Genomic DNA, 16,991 nt, shown 5'->3' with positions numbered 1-16,991 from the left:
TTAGAATGGCCATCATCGGAAAATCTACGAACAACAAATGCTGGAGAGGGTGTGGAGAAAAGGGAACCCTCTTGAACTGTTAGTGGGAATGTAAATTGATACAGCCACTATGGAGAACAGTATGGAGGTTCCTTAAAAAACTAAAAACAGAATTACCATATGACCCAGCAATCCCACTACTGGGCATATACCCAGAGAAAACCATAATTCAAAAAGACACATGCACCCCAATGTTCACTGCAGCACTATTTACAATAGCCAGGACATGGAAGCAACCTAAGTGTCCATCAACAGATGAATGGATTAAGAAGATGTTGCACATATATACAATGGAATATTACTCAGCCATAAAAAGAAACGAAATTGAGTTATTTGTAGTGAGGTGGATGGACCTAGAGTCTGTCATACAGAGTGAAGTTAAGTCAGAAAGAGAAAAACAAATACCGTATGCTAACACATATATATGGATTCTAGAAAAAAAAAATTGTTCTGATGAACCCAGGGGCAGGACAGGAATAAAGACACAGACGTAGAGAATGGACTTGAGGACACAGAAGGGGGAAGGGTAAGCTGGGAAGAAGAGAGTAGCACTGACATATACACACTACCAAACGTAAAACAGCTAGCTAGTGGGAAGCAGCTGCATGGCACAGGGAGATTAGCTCGGTGCTCTGCAACCACCTAGAGGGATGGGATAAGGAGGGTGGGAGGGAGACACAAGAGGGAGGGGATATGGGGATATATGTATGCATATAGCTGATTCACTTTGTTATACAGCAAAAACTAACACAACACTGTAAAGCAATTATACTCCAATAGAGATGTAAAAAAAAAAAAGACACATGCACCCCAATGTTCATTGCAGCACTACTTACAATAGCCAGGTCTTGGAAGCAACCTAAATGCCTAACAACAGACGAATGGATAAAGATGTGGTACATATATACAATGGTATATTACTCAGCCATAAAAAGGGAACGAAACTGGGTCATTTGTAGAGACATGGATGGATCTAGAGACTGTCATACAGAGCGAAGCAAGTCAGAAAGAGAAAAACAAATATCGTATATTAATGCATATATGTGGAATCTAGAAAAATGGCACAGATGAACCAGTTTGCAGGGCAGAAATAGAGACACAGATGTAGAGAACAAACGTATGGACACCAAGGGGGGAAAGTGGCAGGGGGTGGGGGGAGTGGGGATGAATTGGGAGATTGGGATTGACATATATACACTAATATGTATAAAATAGATAACTAATAAGAACCTGCTGTATAAAAAATAAATAAAATTCAAAAAAAACCAAGAACAAAAAAAACAATGTCCTGGAACAGCCCTAGAAGGTTCTGGATTTCAGAGCTAGCTACATAATGGTCTATCTCCACTCAAGGGTTCTGCTGAAGTGAGGTAATTTCCAGGGCCTAACCTGGCTTTTTTTTTTTTTTTTAACTTCTTCCCATTCTAATTTCTGAGGCAGTTTGGATCCCTGGTGGCTGTCAGCATGTCACCCGTACTGTGTCCTCTGTCCCCAGAGGTTTGTGTCCCTGGAACCCTGGGTACAAAGGACTCGGCTCAGGGCAGGCACTAGGTCTACATGGGTTGGCAGGATGAGTGAAGAGACGAAGGTGACTCAGTCTCCTGCTCCAGGCTGGCCGGGCCATGCTGCAGCAAAGCTCAGGTCTGGGCACCACACTCGCACTGGGAGACAGAGAAACCTACGAGGAAGGAGAGTCTGGAGAGGCACGGCCACGGGGTGTGGTTGGATCAGGTCACCTTTAACCACAGTGGGGGCAGGCGGGGGATGAGCGTGGGGGGTCATAAGCAGATTTAAAGAGGTCAGAATGTGGGAGAAACAAGAGCCCCAGCAGGTCCCAGAGGAACTCAAGGGCCTAGAAGCAACAGGGCCTGTGAAAGGGCAGAGCTATCCAGGTGGAGACAGACAATGGGAAGAGCAGGAGAGGGAGGGGACGGATAGGGCACCAGAAGCCACTCTGAACGCAACCCACAATATACCCCTTTGTTGGAGGAGACCTCAGCAGCGGGGGGTGGGAAACAGCAGTAATGAAAGGACCTTGGGATAACGAGATGCTGTAGGTGGTCGGAGCAAGGCGTTTTGGCAAAAATGCTAAATGCAACAATGTGGGGAGATGGGCATCTGTTTCTGCCACCACAGGAGGTGAGTGTGTAACCAGGGCAACAACAGCAGAGGGATGCCAAGAGGATGGGGCTCCAGGGAGCCAAGCAGTGGCCCAGGGGTGGCACATGAGCCCCTATCCACACTGGCCATGGGAACATGAGGCAATTAAAGGTATCCAGCAGAATCCAAGCACGAGCCCAGAAATACACCACCTGCCTCCTTGCATTCTGCTCTGCTGCCCATACACGTCCAGTCTCCAGCTCTCCCACGTCCCCCGGGCAGTCCACCCCATGGTTCTGGGGCAAGGTCCTATCCCTGCTCACCTGGCCGCTCCGTCAGAACATATGAAGCAGGCTGCATGAGCAGCCCCCACAGGCGCTGGCGCCCTTCATGTGGAGAGCACCAGAACACACCACATGCCCTGCACTTCATTTTATCCTCAACATCCCAGGGTAGAATGGCAAGTGTCAGAGTCACTTTAAGAAGCGGCAAACAGTTGGGATGGGAACGTAAATGTCAGCTCTGGCTCTGGGCACTCACCCTACTGCAGGGCTATCAGAACTACCACATGGTGTAACGCACAGCCCCTGAGCAAGTGCCCCTTGGCCCAAGCTGATGGATGGTCAGCCTGCAGCCCAGAGACCCACCCCTGGAAAGCCACCTCCCACCAACACAATCCCCCGGGAAGTGGCAGATCGGTCCTGCAGGTGAGCTTCGTCTCCCACCAGGATTCTGTCCTCCACCTGGCAGCACTCACTCTCCTGAACAAGGCTCTGTGAGAACCTTTGCCCAAGCCCACCTGTTCCTGGCGCAGTCACCTGGGCTCGCCCACAGCTCAGAGACTGCCCAAGCAGAGGAGGGTGACAATTAAAAGTTGCTAAACGTGGCAGACAGCAAAGCTGCTGATGGCATCACTCTGTCATCATTCCCACAAGAGCCTCTTCATCCATCCTGCCTCTAGGAATAGAACTCTTGACAAAAGCAATAACGTTAGGCCCACAATGTCGCATTTCATGTCAAGTGAATCATAGAATCTCCAAGTTGGCGGGACCATAACAGTCCTCTAGTACGGTCTACAGATGATGACTCACCTTCTGTGTCACTCCTTTAGAAGCAGCTGCTCCAGGCCTCCCATGACAGGAAGCTCCCTCTTTCAAGGTGACTCTTTGTGTCTTCAAACTGCTCTCACACTCACACAGGCCTTCCTCACATCTGGCCAACATGTATCTCCCTATCACTTCCAACATGACCCTAGCTTGGCCCTCTCCACTCCAGCAACTCCGGTCACTGGATACAAATTCAGATTTCTCCTCTCAAAATCACCTGTCACAGGCTTTCCTTTCCAGAACTCTCTCCTCTTCCAAGATTCCTACATTTGCTTCTAAGCAGGTCTGGCCAACAACCCCCTAAGTGCATCTCCAGCAGGCTCCCCGCTTCTTCCTGGAGCCCAGCCCCAGGAGAGAACACTCCCAGCCAGCAGGAGCAGCCTAGTCTACCTGACAGTCACTTCTGGGTCCTTGCCCAGGGCCTCACCAGCAACCACTGGTGCTTCCCTCAAGAGAAGCAGGAGAAAGTACTGGGAGCATATGTATTGATACACATGCTGTCCTCAAGAACCTTACAGGCCGGGGAGGGAAAAGATGTCCACAGATGACAGCCTGGGAAAGTGCTGAAACAAAGACTCCAGCAACACGCTGAGGCATATGTGTCAGGGAAAGTAGACTGTGGGCATGGGAAGGCCAAGAACTCTGAAGCCAAGATGGCCTGGATTCAAATCCCAGGCCTGCCACCCTCTGTGAGACCCTGGACAAGCTACTTAACCTCATTAGCCTCAGTTTACTAATCTATAAAATGAAGGGATTATACCCACTGACAAGATTATTGTAGAGATTAGACATGCTGGGTGTAGAACCCTCAGACCTGTGCCTGGTACTCAGTAGGCTACACAATGGCAATGGTTGGCATGATTCTTAATGGAAGCAATCTTTGAATGGGATGATTGAGAGCCAGTCAAATTTCTTAGGCTGACATTGGGAACAGAGGGAAAATCCTGAGCACAAGCATAGTGTGAGGAGTGAAAGGAGCAAACATCTCGGGCCCATGGTGTGTAGGGAATGGGGTGGAGCGTGGGGCCAGGGCTGGGGGCTAGAGTGTCTAGAGTGTCAGCATTGTGGGGCAGGTGCTGAAGGAGGCCCCACTTGTGTGCATCCCTCCACTGCTGGGTCCCATGTGGGGATGTCAAAGCAGGACTCTACATATTCTCCGGGGCAGAGCGCAGCTTGGGGTCCGTTCTCAATCTGCCTCGTAAGATGATGCTCCTCCTGCAGAGCTGCAGGACGGCTCTGCCCCCCAACTCCTTCTCTTTCTAAACTCTGGCTCACATGTACTATGTTGAGCCCACTTGCTAGAATCCTTGATCTGACCCAAACACCCCAGGACACCAGGCTCCCCCATTCCAAACTGGGATTATTCCAACAGCCCCCAGTTAGTTTCCCCCCAGCTAGTCTCCCACAACACTTCCTGTTACATTTCCCCTTCACTGTCAAGAACCCAGAGGGCTCCCTCCCACCTAATGCTTGGAATCTCCAAATAATCCCTGGCACTATAGAGCTCCCAGCAACAAACACCAGGCCTGGCCCAGCCTCATCAACCTCTGCTCTGTTATTCCCAAACAATCTCCTGTTTATTCTGGAGCACAGTGAGTAATATCCCCTTCTCTGAGCTTCCTCCTCCTCAAAGCCCACCTCCTGAAGGAAGTCCTCTATTCAAGTCCACAGAAACTACTGAGTCTGAAAGAGGGCTGCAGGGATAGAGCCCCTGGGAAACAAGCACACCAGACAGGGTGTGGTATACACGAGAAACCACTATAAGGGGGCAGGGTGCCTATTAGAAAGGCACCAAGTGCCATGGGACTTACTGTCAGGTGAGGAATGCACACCTCCAAACCTTGCTGAGTTCAAAGCGGGCAGTCCCTTACCTGCACAAGAAGCTAGATGGAAACACCTCCCTGAGGCTCTCAGACAGGGCCTTGCTTACTCAGAATGCCTTCATAAGGGCAAATGACCATCACACAGTAGAAGACAGATGGTTGGGTGAGGATGCGGGCAGGGCCCAGTCCTAAGAAGGGGGGCCAATCCACCACCTGACCTGCGCCCCATGGCCCATGTTCCAGACTGCCCAGGCCTGTGCTGGCATGTGCCTGCCAACAAGGGTTCATTCTGTGGCCATTTCCTATTCCTAGTCCTTTCTCCCGGGCAATCTCAAGTTTCATGGGGATGGGGAACAGGCCTTCATGTCTCTCTGCATCGTCCCCAGTGCACTTACGGGTAGGCAATTACAAGCATAAGAGAAAGGTGCCTGGTCTCCAGCTCAGAGAGCCTGATCTAATGATAAGGCCTCCTTACCCAGGAAATACCCCAGACAAACTCCTCCCAATCCAGAGCTCTCTGCAGATGGTGGTGGAATCTCCTCTTGGGGTCTGCCAAGCTCCTGGTAACAGACAGGTGCCATCAGTGCTGGCCAGGGATTTGAATCTGGGACTGGAAACTGATGTTTTCAGCTTCAGATGAAGGGCATTGGGGGCCAAAGGTTGGGCAGTGCCCCCCCACACACCGGGAGCCCCAGACCCGTGCCACGTGATTCCAGCAGAGCAGGAAGCAGAGTCTCAGGACCCAGTCTGTGGCCACAATAGGAACAGGAAGCCTGAGTTCATTCCCCACCCTATTTATTTGTCATTCTCTCACCCTCAGATAATCAATAGCCAGTTAGCAAGACTCTGCAAGGTCCCATTAGATAAACTGCCTGATCAACAACTGCCAGAATCAGGAACTCTTGGGCAAACCTACATACTTCTGGAAAGAATCTTTCCTTTGTCAGCAACTCTTGGGAAACCTCCCTGCCTCCTGTAGCTAAGCTACACCACACAGAGCTCCAAGGGCAAGCCAGGCAGGGCCCTGGCACAACACTGCCTCTGTGAGGTGGATTCTGGCTCTTCTGACCTGTGATGAAACCCAGCCCAAAGGGTGAGCAGGGCGGTGTCCACTGTGACCACTGCATCACAGCCTGGGCTTCCCAGCCAGTCGGCGTTTGTTTTGTTGAATCCATTTGGAGCACAGAAGAAAACATGAAAAACTTTAGGGGAGAGCTGGAGAATGTCCCAGTTTCTCCTTCACCTGTGGTCAGCAGAGCTGGCCAGAAGAAGGTGGCTTCCCTCCCTTCCTCTCACCACCCTGAGGCACGTGATGTGGGGACCACCTAGGGAAGGCCAGCCCCCATGCTCACAGGAGGGAAATCCTTGACTGACCCCACGACCATGTCCTGAAGCTGACAGGGAAGATGATGGAGCACAGGACCACAAGCACTGCAGGCACTTTGCCTTCATGAGACTCTGGGGCAACTCCTGTAGGAAATGCTGCTCTGGGCCAATTGGTTGAGACCAGGGAGGGCCCAGTCCAACATTCCTGGGAGGAAAGCTGGGCTGCAGAAGGGAGCTGGTCCCAGAGCTCCCTCCCCTCTCCATGGGTTGTTCAGGAGGCATGGATAGCAGTGCAGGCCTGAGAGGAACACTGTGGGGAGCACTCTGCAGGGGGTACTTGCGGAGGGGCCCTCACTGCCTTGGCAGAATCTTGTCATCCTGCAAAGCTTACCTCACCTCCCACATAAAGCCATCACACATTCTTTTCTTCCCAACCTCCCCAAGAACATTCTATCCACCTTGCTGTGCTCACCGTTTCCTGTGGTGAGCCTTGTCTCCTACCCGGTCAGCATCCTGTCAGTTCTTACTCTTTCTGAACCTCCCTTCAGCTGCCAGCAGTGCGGAAACCTAACAGGTCTTTTCAGGCATCAGGACTATCAGTGGATCCAAAGACACAAACTGATGGCCTGCTGGTTGAATTAGGGCCAGAAGTAAGCATTTGCTGGGTTAAGCACATGGTACTGCTTAAATATGTGAATTATATTTTAACACTTTAAGATCAGATTTTCTGGCTTCTCTTTAAAAAACTGGAATGTCTGGGTGCATGGAGTCCGCCCTGCTCTGTGGCAAAACTGGGCTGAGATGAGAAGCAGCTGTTCCTTTAGACCGGGCATGGTCACTAGCTTGCCCTAGTCCTCTGGACCAGATGCTATGGGTGCCCTGCCCTGCTTCATCTCAGCCCACCTCTGGGCTCGCCTGCAGCTGCAGTGCTCATGTGCGTGCTGACAGCTTCCCATGGCCAGTGCCTGTATCTCTCTGCTTCTTTGCCTGAGGACTTTCTCCACCACTAGCTGGCATTCAGAACAGCCCGGAAGTGCCAGGGATTTAAAGCCCCTGCAAGGAAATTCTCGACTCATACAAGAGTCAGTGGATTAAAACCCACCCTCTTTCCTGCCCCTCAGTGGTACAATTCTGAGCACATTCCACATGATTATTCACAGGGTCCCCAGTGGAACGGAGTTCCAATGGCCCACAGTGGCAGTCCACTCCACTCCCTTTCTGCCTCACTTTCCCCACCCTTCACTTGTGCTTACTGGAATCACATTCCAATTAAACTATCTGCTCCCAAGTCCTTGTCTCAGGGCTCACTTTCGGGGAAATCCAAGCTAAGATACCCTACTAGTCTCACTTTACCATTTTTACATCATCTGTCTGGCCGCACGAACATGGCCCTGAGAGCACATGCCCCTGATTAAGGGCTGTAGGATAGGAGCCCCCACCCATCCAGGGGCCTCCCAACATCCCCAAGACAGAAGACTCACCTCCCCCGAGTAACTGTACTTGCCCCTGAGGATCTGCCGGTACAGCCGGGTGCGGTTGTCATCCTCAAAGGGCATGGTGCCACTGAGCAGGATGTAGGCGATGACGCCCAGCGCCCACATGTCGACTGAGTTGGTGTAGGGCTTGCGGACCAGGACCTCAGGGGCAATGTACTCGGGCGTGCCACAGGTGGTCTTCATCAGGCAGTCGTCACCCTTCTTGCGGGCACTGGCCAGGCCAAAGTCGGTGATGATGATCTTGGAGTCAGTGCCTGGGTGGTAGTAGAGCAGATTCTCAGGCTTGAGGTCTCGGTGTGTGATGCCCAGTGCGTGCAGATACCGGACGCCATCCAGTACCATCTGCAGCACTCGAGTGGCGTCACGCTCAGTGAAAGAACCCTTGGCGATGATGCGGTCAAAGAGCTCTCCACCAGTGGCCAGCTCCATCACCATGTACACGCGCTCCTGTGTCTCAAACACCTCCACCAGCTGGATGATGTTGGCATGGCGCACCCGGCGCAGCACACGCAGCTCCGACTCACACACCTCCCGCCCCTCCCGGTACTTGGTCTCAATCATCTTAATGGCATATGGCTGCCGGGTTGCCCGGTGCTCCACACGCACCACTCGGCTGAAGCTGCCTCGGCCAATCAGGGCTTTGATGTCGTACTTGGCCGTCACACGTGGGTCGAACTTGGCCCTGTACTTAGCCACCCTGGCCCTGCGTGGTGGTTCTGAGGGAGGCTCTGTGTGGCCGGTGGTGGGGGCACCAGGGCAGGGGTTTGCACCCTGACTGGCTTCTGGGAACCCAGCTTTGAGAGGGCCAACACTGTCCACCTCTGTAATGAAGTGCTTGTACACATCGCTCTTAGTGCCACTGAAGGGCTCCACCTTCTTGACCAGATCCAGCTGGACATCCTTGGGCGGCTCGGGAAGGACCTTGCTTGTCCCACAGCCCATCACGGACACGGGGGCATCCTCTCTAGCGAGGCTGGCAGAACCTGCTCTGCAGGCAGTGCCCCGTCTACACCTACACAGACAGAAGAAAGGAACTCAGCATAGCCAGGGACACTTCTGGAGGGATCCCAGCCATCCTCCTTACCCCCTCCCCCCTGGCCCTGGATAAACCTAGCCTTAAGACCTGACTCTGGTATGGTTCCCTGGAAGGGGAGAATGGCTTTGGCCCCTGAGTGCTTGGAGCCCAGATGCCATGAAGGATCCAGATGAAAGACTGGGTCTGAGTTCCATGGTCTTGATGTACATCCCCCTGGGTATAATTTTCATGCTGCTCTTCAACTCTGAAGAGGGGCAGGAACATGCACCAGGCTCAGCTGTCACTGCCTCCAACCTCCTCCCTACTCTCCCTGGGTCCCTTATCACAGTTGAAGTCCTATGTTTTTAAAAGGTTAAAATTATTCCTCTTATTACTCTGACTCATCTTTTCTGAAACGGGGGCGTGGAGTGTTGGAGGCCTGTTCTCCAACACTATCACCCACCAGCGTGTAGAAAGCCACTTCCCCAAGGCCTCCTCCCTCATGGATACCTTCCTGGCCCTCTAGGCCTCCTGCAGGGGTTGATCCCCCACTGCAACAACCCACCACCACCCACTTCTCTGGGTGCTGCCCTAACCTCACTCTTCCCTGGATGGCTCGCACTACTTTTCTAATGCACCATCTTCACCCTGGCAGTTTAACACCCTGTTCCAGGGTCTCTCACTTCCCCAGTTTACCACATAGATGGCTAAAATGCCACACAAGTCCCAGAAATGGCTAAAATCAATTCCAGTGAAGTAGGAACCACAAGCCTTAGCACACTGCCACTAGATAGCCACCAAACTAGCCTGGGCTTCATTTAAGAGGCAGAGGGAGGAATTTCCCTGGTGGCACAGTGCTTAAGAATCCACCTGCCAATGCAGGAGACACGGGTTCGAGCCCTGGTCTGGGAAGATCCCACATGCCATGGAGCAACTAAGCCTGTGTGCCACAACTACTGAGCCTGCGTGCCACAACTACTGAAGTCCACACGCCTAGAGCCCGTGCTCCACACCAAGAGAAGCCACCGCAACGAGAAGCCCGCGCACCACATCGAAGAGTAGTCTCCGCTTGCACCAACTAGAGAAAGCCCGCGCAGCAAAAAAGACGCAGTGCAGCCAAAAAAAAAAAAGAGGTAGAGGGGGCCTTGAGCTCAGAAAGGACACTAACAACTTCATCCAGATGAGACGCAGGCTGTGGATCGGGGCACTCTGCTTCCATGGGATGAGGATCCAGGAGACTTTCCCATTTGTTTTCCAGACAAAGATGTTCCAACTATTAATACCTTGTGGCTGGTGGGGCCCTGGACAAGTTGAAGTGCTGAAATACCGCTTTCCAGAGGTCACTTCTATCCAGGCTGCCCTTCTCTAAGTCTATCTGAGGGCCCCAGGGGTGAAAGAAAAGAGCTGAGAATTTCCTATTAATTAGGATATACAGAATTGGGGATAAAATGATCAACTCAGAACAAGCGTTTACTGAACATCTACTAGGGATACAGGAATGAATAAGACGTCCAGTGCAGGTATATTTTAACATACCCAATACAGGCAAAACACGGCCAATAAACTCATAGTCTAAATGAAGAGCAAAACATCAAAACAGGTAATTTCAATATAACAAAGTAAATGTTAGGCTTGAGAAACAATAGTAGATACATGAATGACACAAGAATGACACAGGGATTAGGGAAAGCTTCCTGGAGGAGGCGACCCCCACGCTGAATTTGAAGTAAGAATGAGGCAGGTGAGGAAAGGTGGGAATGTTGTTTCAGGCAGAGAGAATGACACACTCAAAGGCTCAGAGGCCCAGAGCAGCACCCCGTGCCTGGGAATGTGCAGTCTGGTGATGTGAAGACAGGACTGGGGGCTGAAGTGTTGGAAGGTCAGCAGGAACTAGGTTGTGGAGAGCAGCCCAAGTTACAGCGAGTCATATGTCAGTATGACTCTCAGCAGAATGAGATTTATCTTTCCTCACATAAGAGGAAAAGATTCCTCAACCAACACAGGCTCTTCAGGATTTGCTGCAGTTTTCACCCAAATGCCCAGGAGATCCCATATAGCAGCTTAGGAAATCATGTTTAAACACAGGCATTTAGGGATTCCCTGGTGGCGCAGTGGTTAAGAATCCGCCTGCCAATGCAGGGGACACGGGTTCGAGCCCTGGTCCGGGAAGATCCCACATGCCGTGGAGCAACTAATCCCGTGTGCCACAACTACTGAGCCTGCGCTCTAGAGCCCGCGACCCACAACTACTGAGCCTGCATGCCACAACTACTGAAGCCCACGCAGCTAGAGCCCGTGCTCTGAAACAAGAGAAGCCACCGCAATGAGAAGCCCGCGCACTGCAATGAAGAGTAGCCCCCGCTCGCCCCAACTAGAGAAAGCCCGCGCGCAGCAACGAAGAATCAACGCAGCCAAAAATAAATAAATTAATAAATTATTAAAAAAAAATAAACAAAGGCATTTAGAAACAAGGTTCTTTTTCACAGAGGCCAAAGATTAGAACTGTGGACTTTGGAATTTTGCAGACTCATCTCTTCCTTCAGGGAAAATACAAGACTTAATACAGTAAAGGGCTGCAGCTCAGGAAAAAAAAAACTCTTTGGCCAGGATTCCTGAGGCAGAACACAGGCCCTGATCCCCAAGACCACACTGTGAACAACATCTACCACCACTCAGAGAGAAGACAAATTGCATGGGTGACGCAGCACAGCTACTCAGATGTCACTTCTTCCTGGGAAGGAGGCATAACCCTAGATCCACAAAATAAGTAACGTCTCCAGGTGTACCCACCGGCTCTTTTTGTTTAGATGTGCATACCTAGTCTGGTCCTGATGAGAAAAACTAAGGTTTACAAAAGAAAAGGCCTGACTTTTCACTTTAAACAAAGTCTAAGCAAGGATCTCAAGTCAGCAGTGAGACAGCCAAGGATTATCCCTCTCTGACCTTCCTTATTCCTTTCTGGGACACAGTTTCTCTCACATTTGTTCCAGTTAGAAACTCTTCAAAGATAGGCTGATGCTGGCACTCCACCTTCCCAACTACAGATCGAGAGTGGAGGAAAGAAGGTGCCAGCTCTGATGCGGGGAACTGCTGATAACCTCCAAGGTGATCATAGCTGCTCCACACTCCAATCACATCTGTTAAATTCTCTTTTCACATCAGTTAGGTGAAAAGGCAAACAGGGACAAGGGAAGCAGCTGGCAAAATTCCTTCTGTGAAGAGGGCAAAGTGTTTTCCTGCCCTCAGCTCTCATGTATGTGCCCCCAGCAGAGTGACCAGGGTGGGGGTGAATGAGGAAAGCCTCAAGAAGTGACCTCCCAGGAAGGTCATGCTATGCCAGCTCTCACAAGTCACTATTCTGTCTCACGACACCAATCCTAACACATCTTACAGAAAGTATTGAACTCTCTGGAGTCGGCCTCCACACCTTCAACTCCGAGCCTGACCCAAAGCACTCCTCAAAGAAGCTAAGCGTACTGGACAGAGTGCAGCAGTAGGCGTGAGCATGGAGCACTACTGTCCTCGCTAACACTGTATAGAAATGACAGGCCAAAAAGGTAGAAACTTGTCCAAAGCCACTCAGATAGTGACAGCCGAGAACAAACCAAAATCTCATTCTCCATCCAGAGCTCCTTCCACCAAACCAGATAGACTCCAGAAGTGCCTGGGGCCCAGCTGAGCTCAGACTCACCAGGTCAAGGCCTCAATCCTTCCTCATACCACTCAACTGATGAATCAACGAACCTTTACTGAGGATCTTTTTTTTTAAAATTTATTTATTTTTGGTTGTGTTGGGTCTTCGTTGCTGTGCACGGGCTTTCTCTAGTTGTGGCGAACAGGGGCTACTCTTTGTTGCAGTGCGCGGGCTTCTCATTACGGTGGCTTCTCTTGTTGCGGAGCACGGGCTCTAGGCTCACGGGCTTCAGTAGTTGCGGCATGCTGGCTCAGTAGTTGTGGCTCATGGGCTCTAGAGCTCAAGTTCAGCAGTTGTGGCGCATAGGCTTAGTTGCTCCGCGGCATGTGGGATCTTCCTGGACCAGGGCTCGAACCCGTGTCCCCTGCATTGGCAGGTGGATTCTTAACCACTGCGCCACCAGGGAAGCCTGAGGATCTTTTCTGAAGGGCATGTCTTCCGAAACCTCCATTCCACGTACAATCTGTGTCACACTGCTCACTGCTATACTCTAGATTACTTCTGATCACTAGAGTTGTCAGCCTTTTGAGGGAAGGGGCCACTTCTCAGGTTTCTAGAACTCTCTGGCTCCCAACAAAGCGCTGAGCTGTGAGCAGGCATTCAATGTTTGTTAACACTGAGTGAAAGGTGGGCTGGTTCTCAGGTTTCTTTTTGCTGCAGGGCAACAATCCCAGAACCTCAGAAATTTTCAAGTGGCAGGAAGAGGCCAGATTGGTGGTTAAACCAGAGCCATGCTCTTTGGGCGCTTGTATAAATGTCCTCAACAACAAAGGAAGCCAGAGTCCTCAGGTCTATTTGGGTCTTACAGATTGTTATCTGAACTCCAAAGCAAGTTTGTCCATAAATTGCGAGACCCATCTGTGGGGAGACCAGGGGTCTAGGAGCAGAGGACAGGGATGGATCCTGAAACAATTTTCCTGGCCACAGAAGTCTGTGGATGCCTCCCAGGCAGGCACCCAGCCCTCTCCAATAACACCTCCTAAGACTGTTCTCCACGGCAAAGCTTCACAAACTTTTGCCTGCAAAGATCTCTATATTCTGCTCCCATGTTTTGAAAGACTGTCTATCAAAATGAAGTAGGCAGTAATCTCTCAGGAATCCCAGAAATAAGTAACTGCTAAACAGCACTTCTAACCATCACGAGGCAAGCAGGGATAGCTGGCAAAGAAGTCTGTCACTTTAGATAAAAACCCCTGACCCTCACGCCACACACAAAAATAAACTCGGGACTTCCCTGGCGGTACAGTGGTTAAGACTCTGAGTTCCCAATGCAGGGGACCCAGGTTCGATCCCTGGTCAGGGACCTAGACCCCACATGCCGCAGCTAAAGAGCCCGCATGACGCAATGAAGATCCTGAATGCGGCAACTAAGGCCCTGCACAGCAAAATAAATAAATAAATATTAAAAATAAAATCAAAATGGCTTAAAGACTTAAATATGAGATAAGACACCATAAAACTCCTAGAAGAGAACATAGGCAAAACATTCTCTGACATAAATCGTACCAATGTTTTCCTAGATCAGTTTCCCAAGGCAATAGAAATAAAATCAAAAATAAGCAAATGGGACCTAATTAAACTTATAAGCTTTTGCACAGCAAAGGAAACCATAAACAAAACAAAAAGACAACCTATGGAATGGGAGAAAATATTTGCAAATGATGGGACCAGAAAGGGCTTAATTTCCAAAATATACAATCAGCACCTACAATTCAATAACAAAAAAACAAACAACCCAATCGAAAAATGGTTAGGGCTTCCCTGGTGGTGCAGTGGTTAAGAATCCGCCTGCCAATGCAGGGGACACAGGTTCGAGCCCTGGTCCGGGAAGATCCCACATGCCACGGAGCAATTAAGCCCGTGTGCCACAAGTACTGAGCCTACCCTCTAGAGCCCATGAGCCACAACTACTGAAGCCCACGTGCCTAGAGCCCATGCTCCACAACAAGAGAAGCCACCGCAATGAGAAGCCGGCACACCATAACGAAGAATAGCCCCTGCTCACCACAACTAGAGAAAGCCCGCGTGCAGCAACAAAGACCCAACGCAGCCAAAAATAAATATAAAACAAATAAAATAAATAAATTTTTTAAAAAAGAAAAATGGTTAGAAGACCTAAATAGACATTTCTCCTAAAAAGACATACAGATGGCCAATAGGCACTTGAGAAGATGCTCATCATCACTAATTACCAGAAAAATGCAAATCAAAACAGTGCGGTACCACCTCATACCAGTCAGAATGGTCATCATTAAAAAGTTGACAAATAATAAATGCTGGAGAGGGTGTGGAGAAAAGGGAAACCCTCTTACACTGTTGGGAGGGATGTAAATTGGTGCAGCCACTATGGAAAACAGTATGGAGGTTCCTCAATAAACTAAAAATAGAGTTGCCATATGATCCAGCAATCCCACTCCTGGGCATATACCCAGAAAAAACTATAATTCAAAAAGATACATGCACCCCTATGTTCACAGCAGCACTATTTACAACAGGCAAGACATGGAAACAACCTAAATGTCCATCAACAGATGAATGGATAAAGATGATGTGTGTGTGTGTGTGTGCATGTGTGTGTATGGAATGGAATATTACTCAGCCATTAAAAAGAATGAAAAAATGCCATTTGCAGCAACATGGATGGACCTAGAGATTATCATACTAAGCAAAGTTAAGTCAGAGAAAGACAAATACCATATGATATCACTTATATGTGGAATCTAAAATACGACACAAGTGAACATATCTACGAAACAAAAACAGACTCACAAATATAGAGAACGGACTTGTGGTTGCCAAGGGGCGGTGGGGGGAGGGAAGAATTGGGAGTCTAGGATTAGCAGATGCAAACTACTGTATATAGGATGGATAAACAATAAGATCCTACTGTATAGCACAGGGAACTATATTCAATATCCTGTGATACATCATAATGGAAAAGAATATGAAGAAGAATATATATGTGTAACTGAGTCACTTTGCCGTACAGCAGAAATTAAACACAACACTGTAAATCAACTATACTTCAGTAAAATTAAACAAAACAAAACAAAACAAAACAAAACAAAACCCTGAACAAGGACCTCTGCAACCTTAGGGGGAACCACACGATTCTGCTTTCTAAAACAGGAGAACTGGGACTTCCCTTGTGGTGCAGTGGCTAAGAATCTGCCTGCCAATGCAGGGGACATGGATTCAAGCCCTGGTCCGGGAAGATCCCACATGCTGCAGAGCAACTAAGCCCATGCGCCACAACTACTGAGCCTGCGCTCTAGAGCCCGCGTGCCGCAACTACTGAGCCCGCATGCTGTAACTACTGAAGCCCGCGCGCCTAGAGCCCGTGCTCCGCAACAAGAGAAGCCACCACAATGAGACGCCCACGCACCACAACGAAGAGTAGCCCCCGCTTGCCACAACTAGAGAAAGTCCGCGTGCAGCAACGAAGACCCAATGCAGCCATAAATAAATAAATAAATATTTAGAAAACTAAAACAGGGAAACTGACACGAGACCCAGCAATTTCATTTTCATAAATAATTCTACAAAACCACTTCTACAAGTACACAAAGATATATTTGTAGAAGAAAGCTCATGGAACCATTCTTTATAATAATGAAAAAATAGAAACAACCCAAATATTCATCAGGAAGGAAATAATTAAATAAACTAAGATACATTCACATAATGGAATGCTCTGCAGCTGTTGAAATGAATGAGGTAAATCCATATATATTGACAAAGAAAGAAAGATACCCGTCAGTTTGAGTGGTTTTGTACTAGTATCCATGTCTGTGATGTACCAAGGAGTTTAAAACAGTTTGTGAAGGGACTTCCCCAGTGGTCCAGTGGTTAAACTCTGTGCTTCCACTGCAGGGGGGCAGGGGTTCAATCCCTGGTCGGGGAAGTTCCGCATGCCACGTATTGCAGCCAAAAAAAAAAAAAAAAAAGAGTATGTGAAGTATATGTCTAATGAGGAATTTCTAAAAAGGTATAAACATATACATGGGAAAAAAATATCCTGGAAAGGTAGAAGAGAAGCTGTTGACAGTGACTGCCTCTAGGGTGTGGGAATGTCAGGGGAACAGGTGGAAGGAAGGGAGACTCTTACTTCTCACATTACATACTTCTGTGCTATTGCTATATTTTAAAGTCATCACCACATATTATATTTTTAAAGTTAAAAAATACATATTGTAGAAATGTATAGACTAGTATATACATAAGAAAAAAAAGCTGGGGGAATATACGCCAAATTATTATACCAAATATACACCAAATTATTTTAAAAGTGATTAGTGTTTGTGTCTAAAGACACAGTTCATTATTCACTTCCGTAATGTTTTAACTTTTAACACTATTTCATAATAAGAATTGTTATAGCTTCTTTTTGGA

The 16,991-nt window shown here is 49.0% G+C and overlaps 1 protein-coding gene across 2 annotated transcripts in view; it reads right to left on the bottom strand.

Moving 5' to 3' along the window:
* The window catches only part of PSKH1 (protein serine kinase H1), a 28,937-nt gene that overhangs the window by 8,772 nt on the left and 3,174 nt on the right, over window positions 1-16,991 (bottom strand). For both annotated transcript variants that reach the window (XM_082436117.1, XM_082436118.1), the window contains exon 2: window positions 7,876-8,902. In XM_082436117.1, the coding sequence (XP_082292243.1) occupies window positions 7,876-8,832 (957 nt within the window). In that variant the 5' untranslated portion in view covers window positions 8,833-8,902. The remainder of the gene's footprint in view (window positions 1-7,875; window positions 8,903-16,991) is intronic.

Source organism: Balaenoptera physalus, assembly GCF_965194825.1.
Source record: "Balaenoptera physalus genome assembly, chromosome: 19".
Classification (NCBI taxonomy): Eukaryota; Metazoa; Chordata; class Mammalia; order Artiodactyla; family Balaenopteridae; genus Balaenoptera; species Balaenoptera physalus.
The sequence above is the reverse complement of the archived record's forward strand: the minus strand, read 5'-3'. Positions and strand labels throughout refer to the sequence as shown.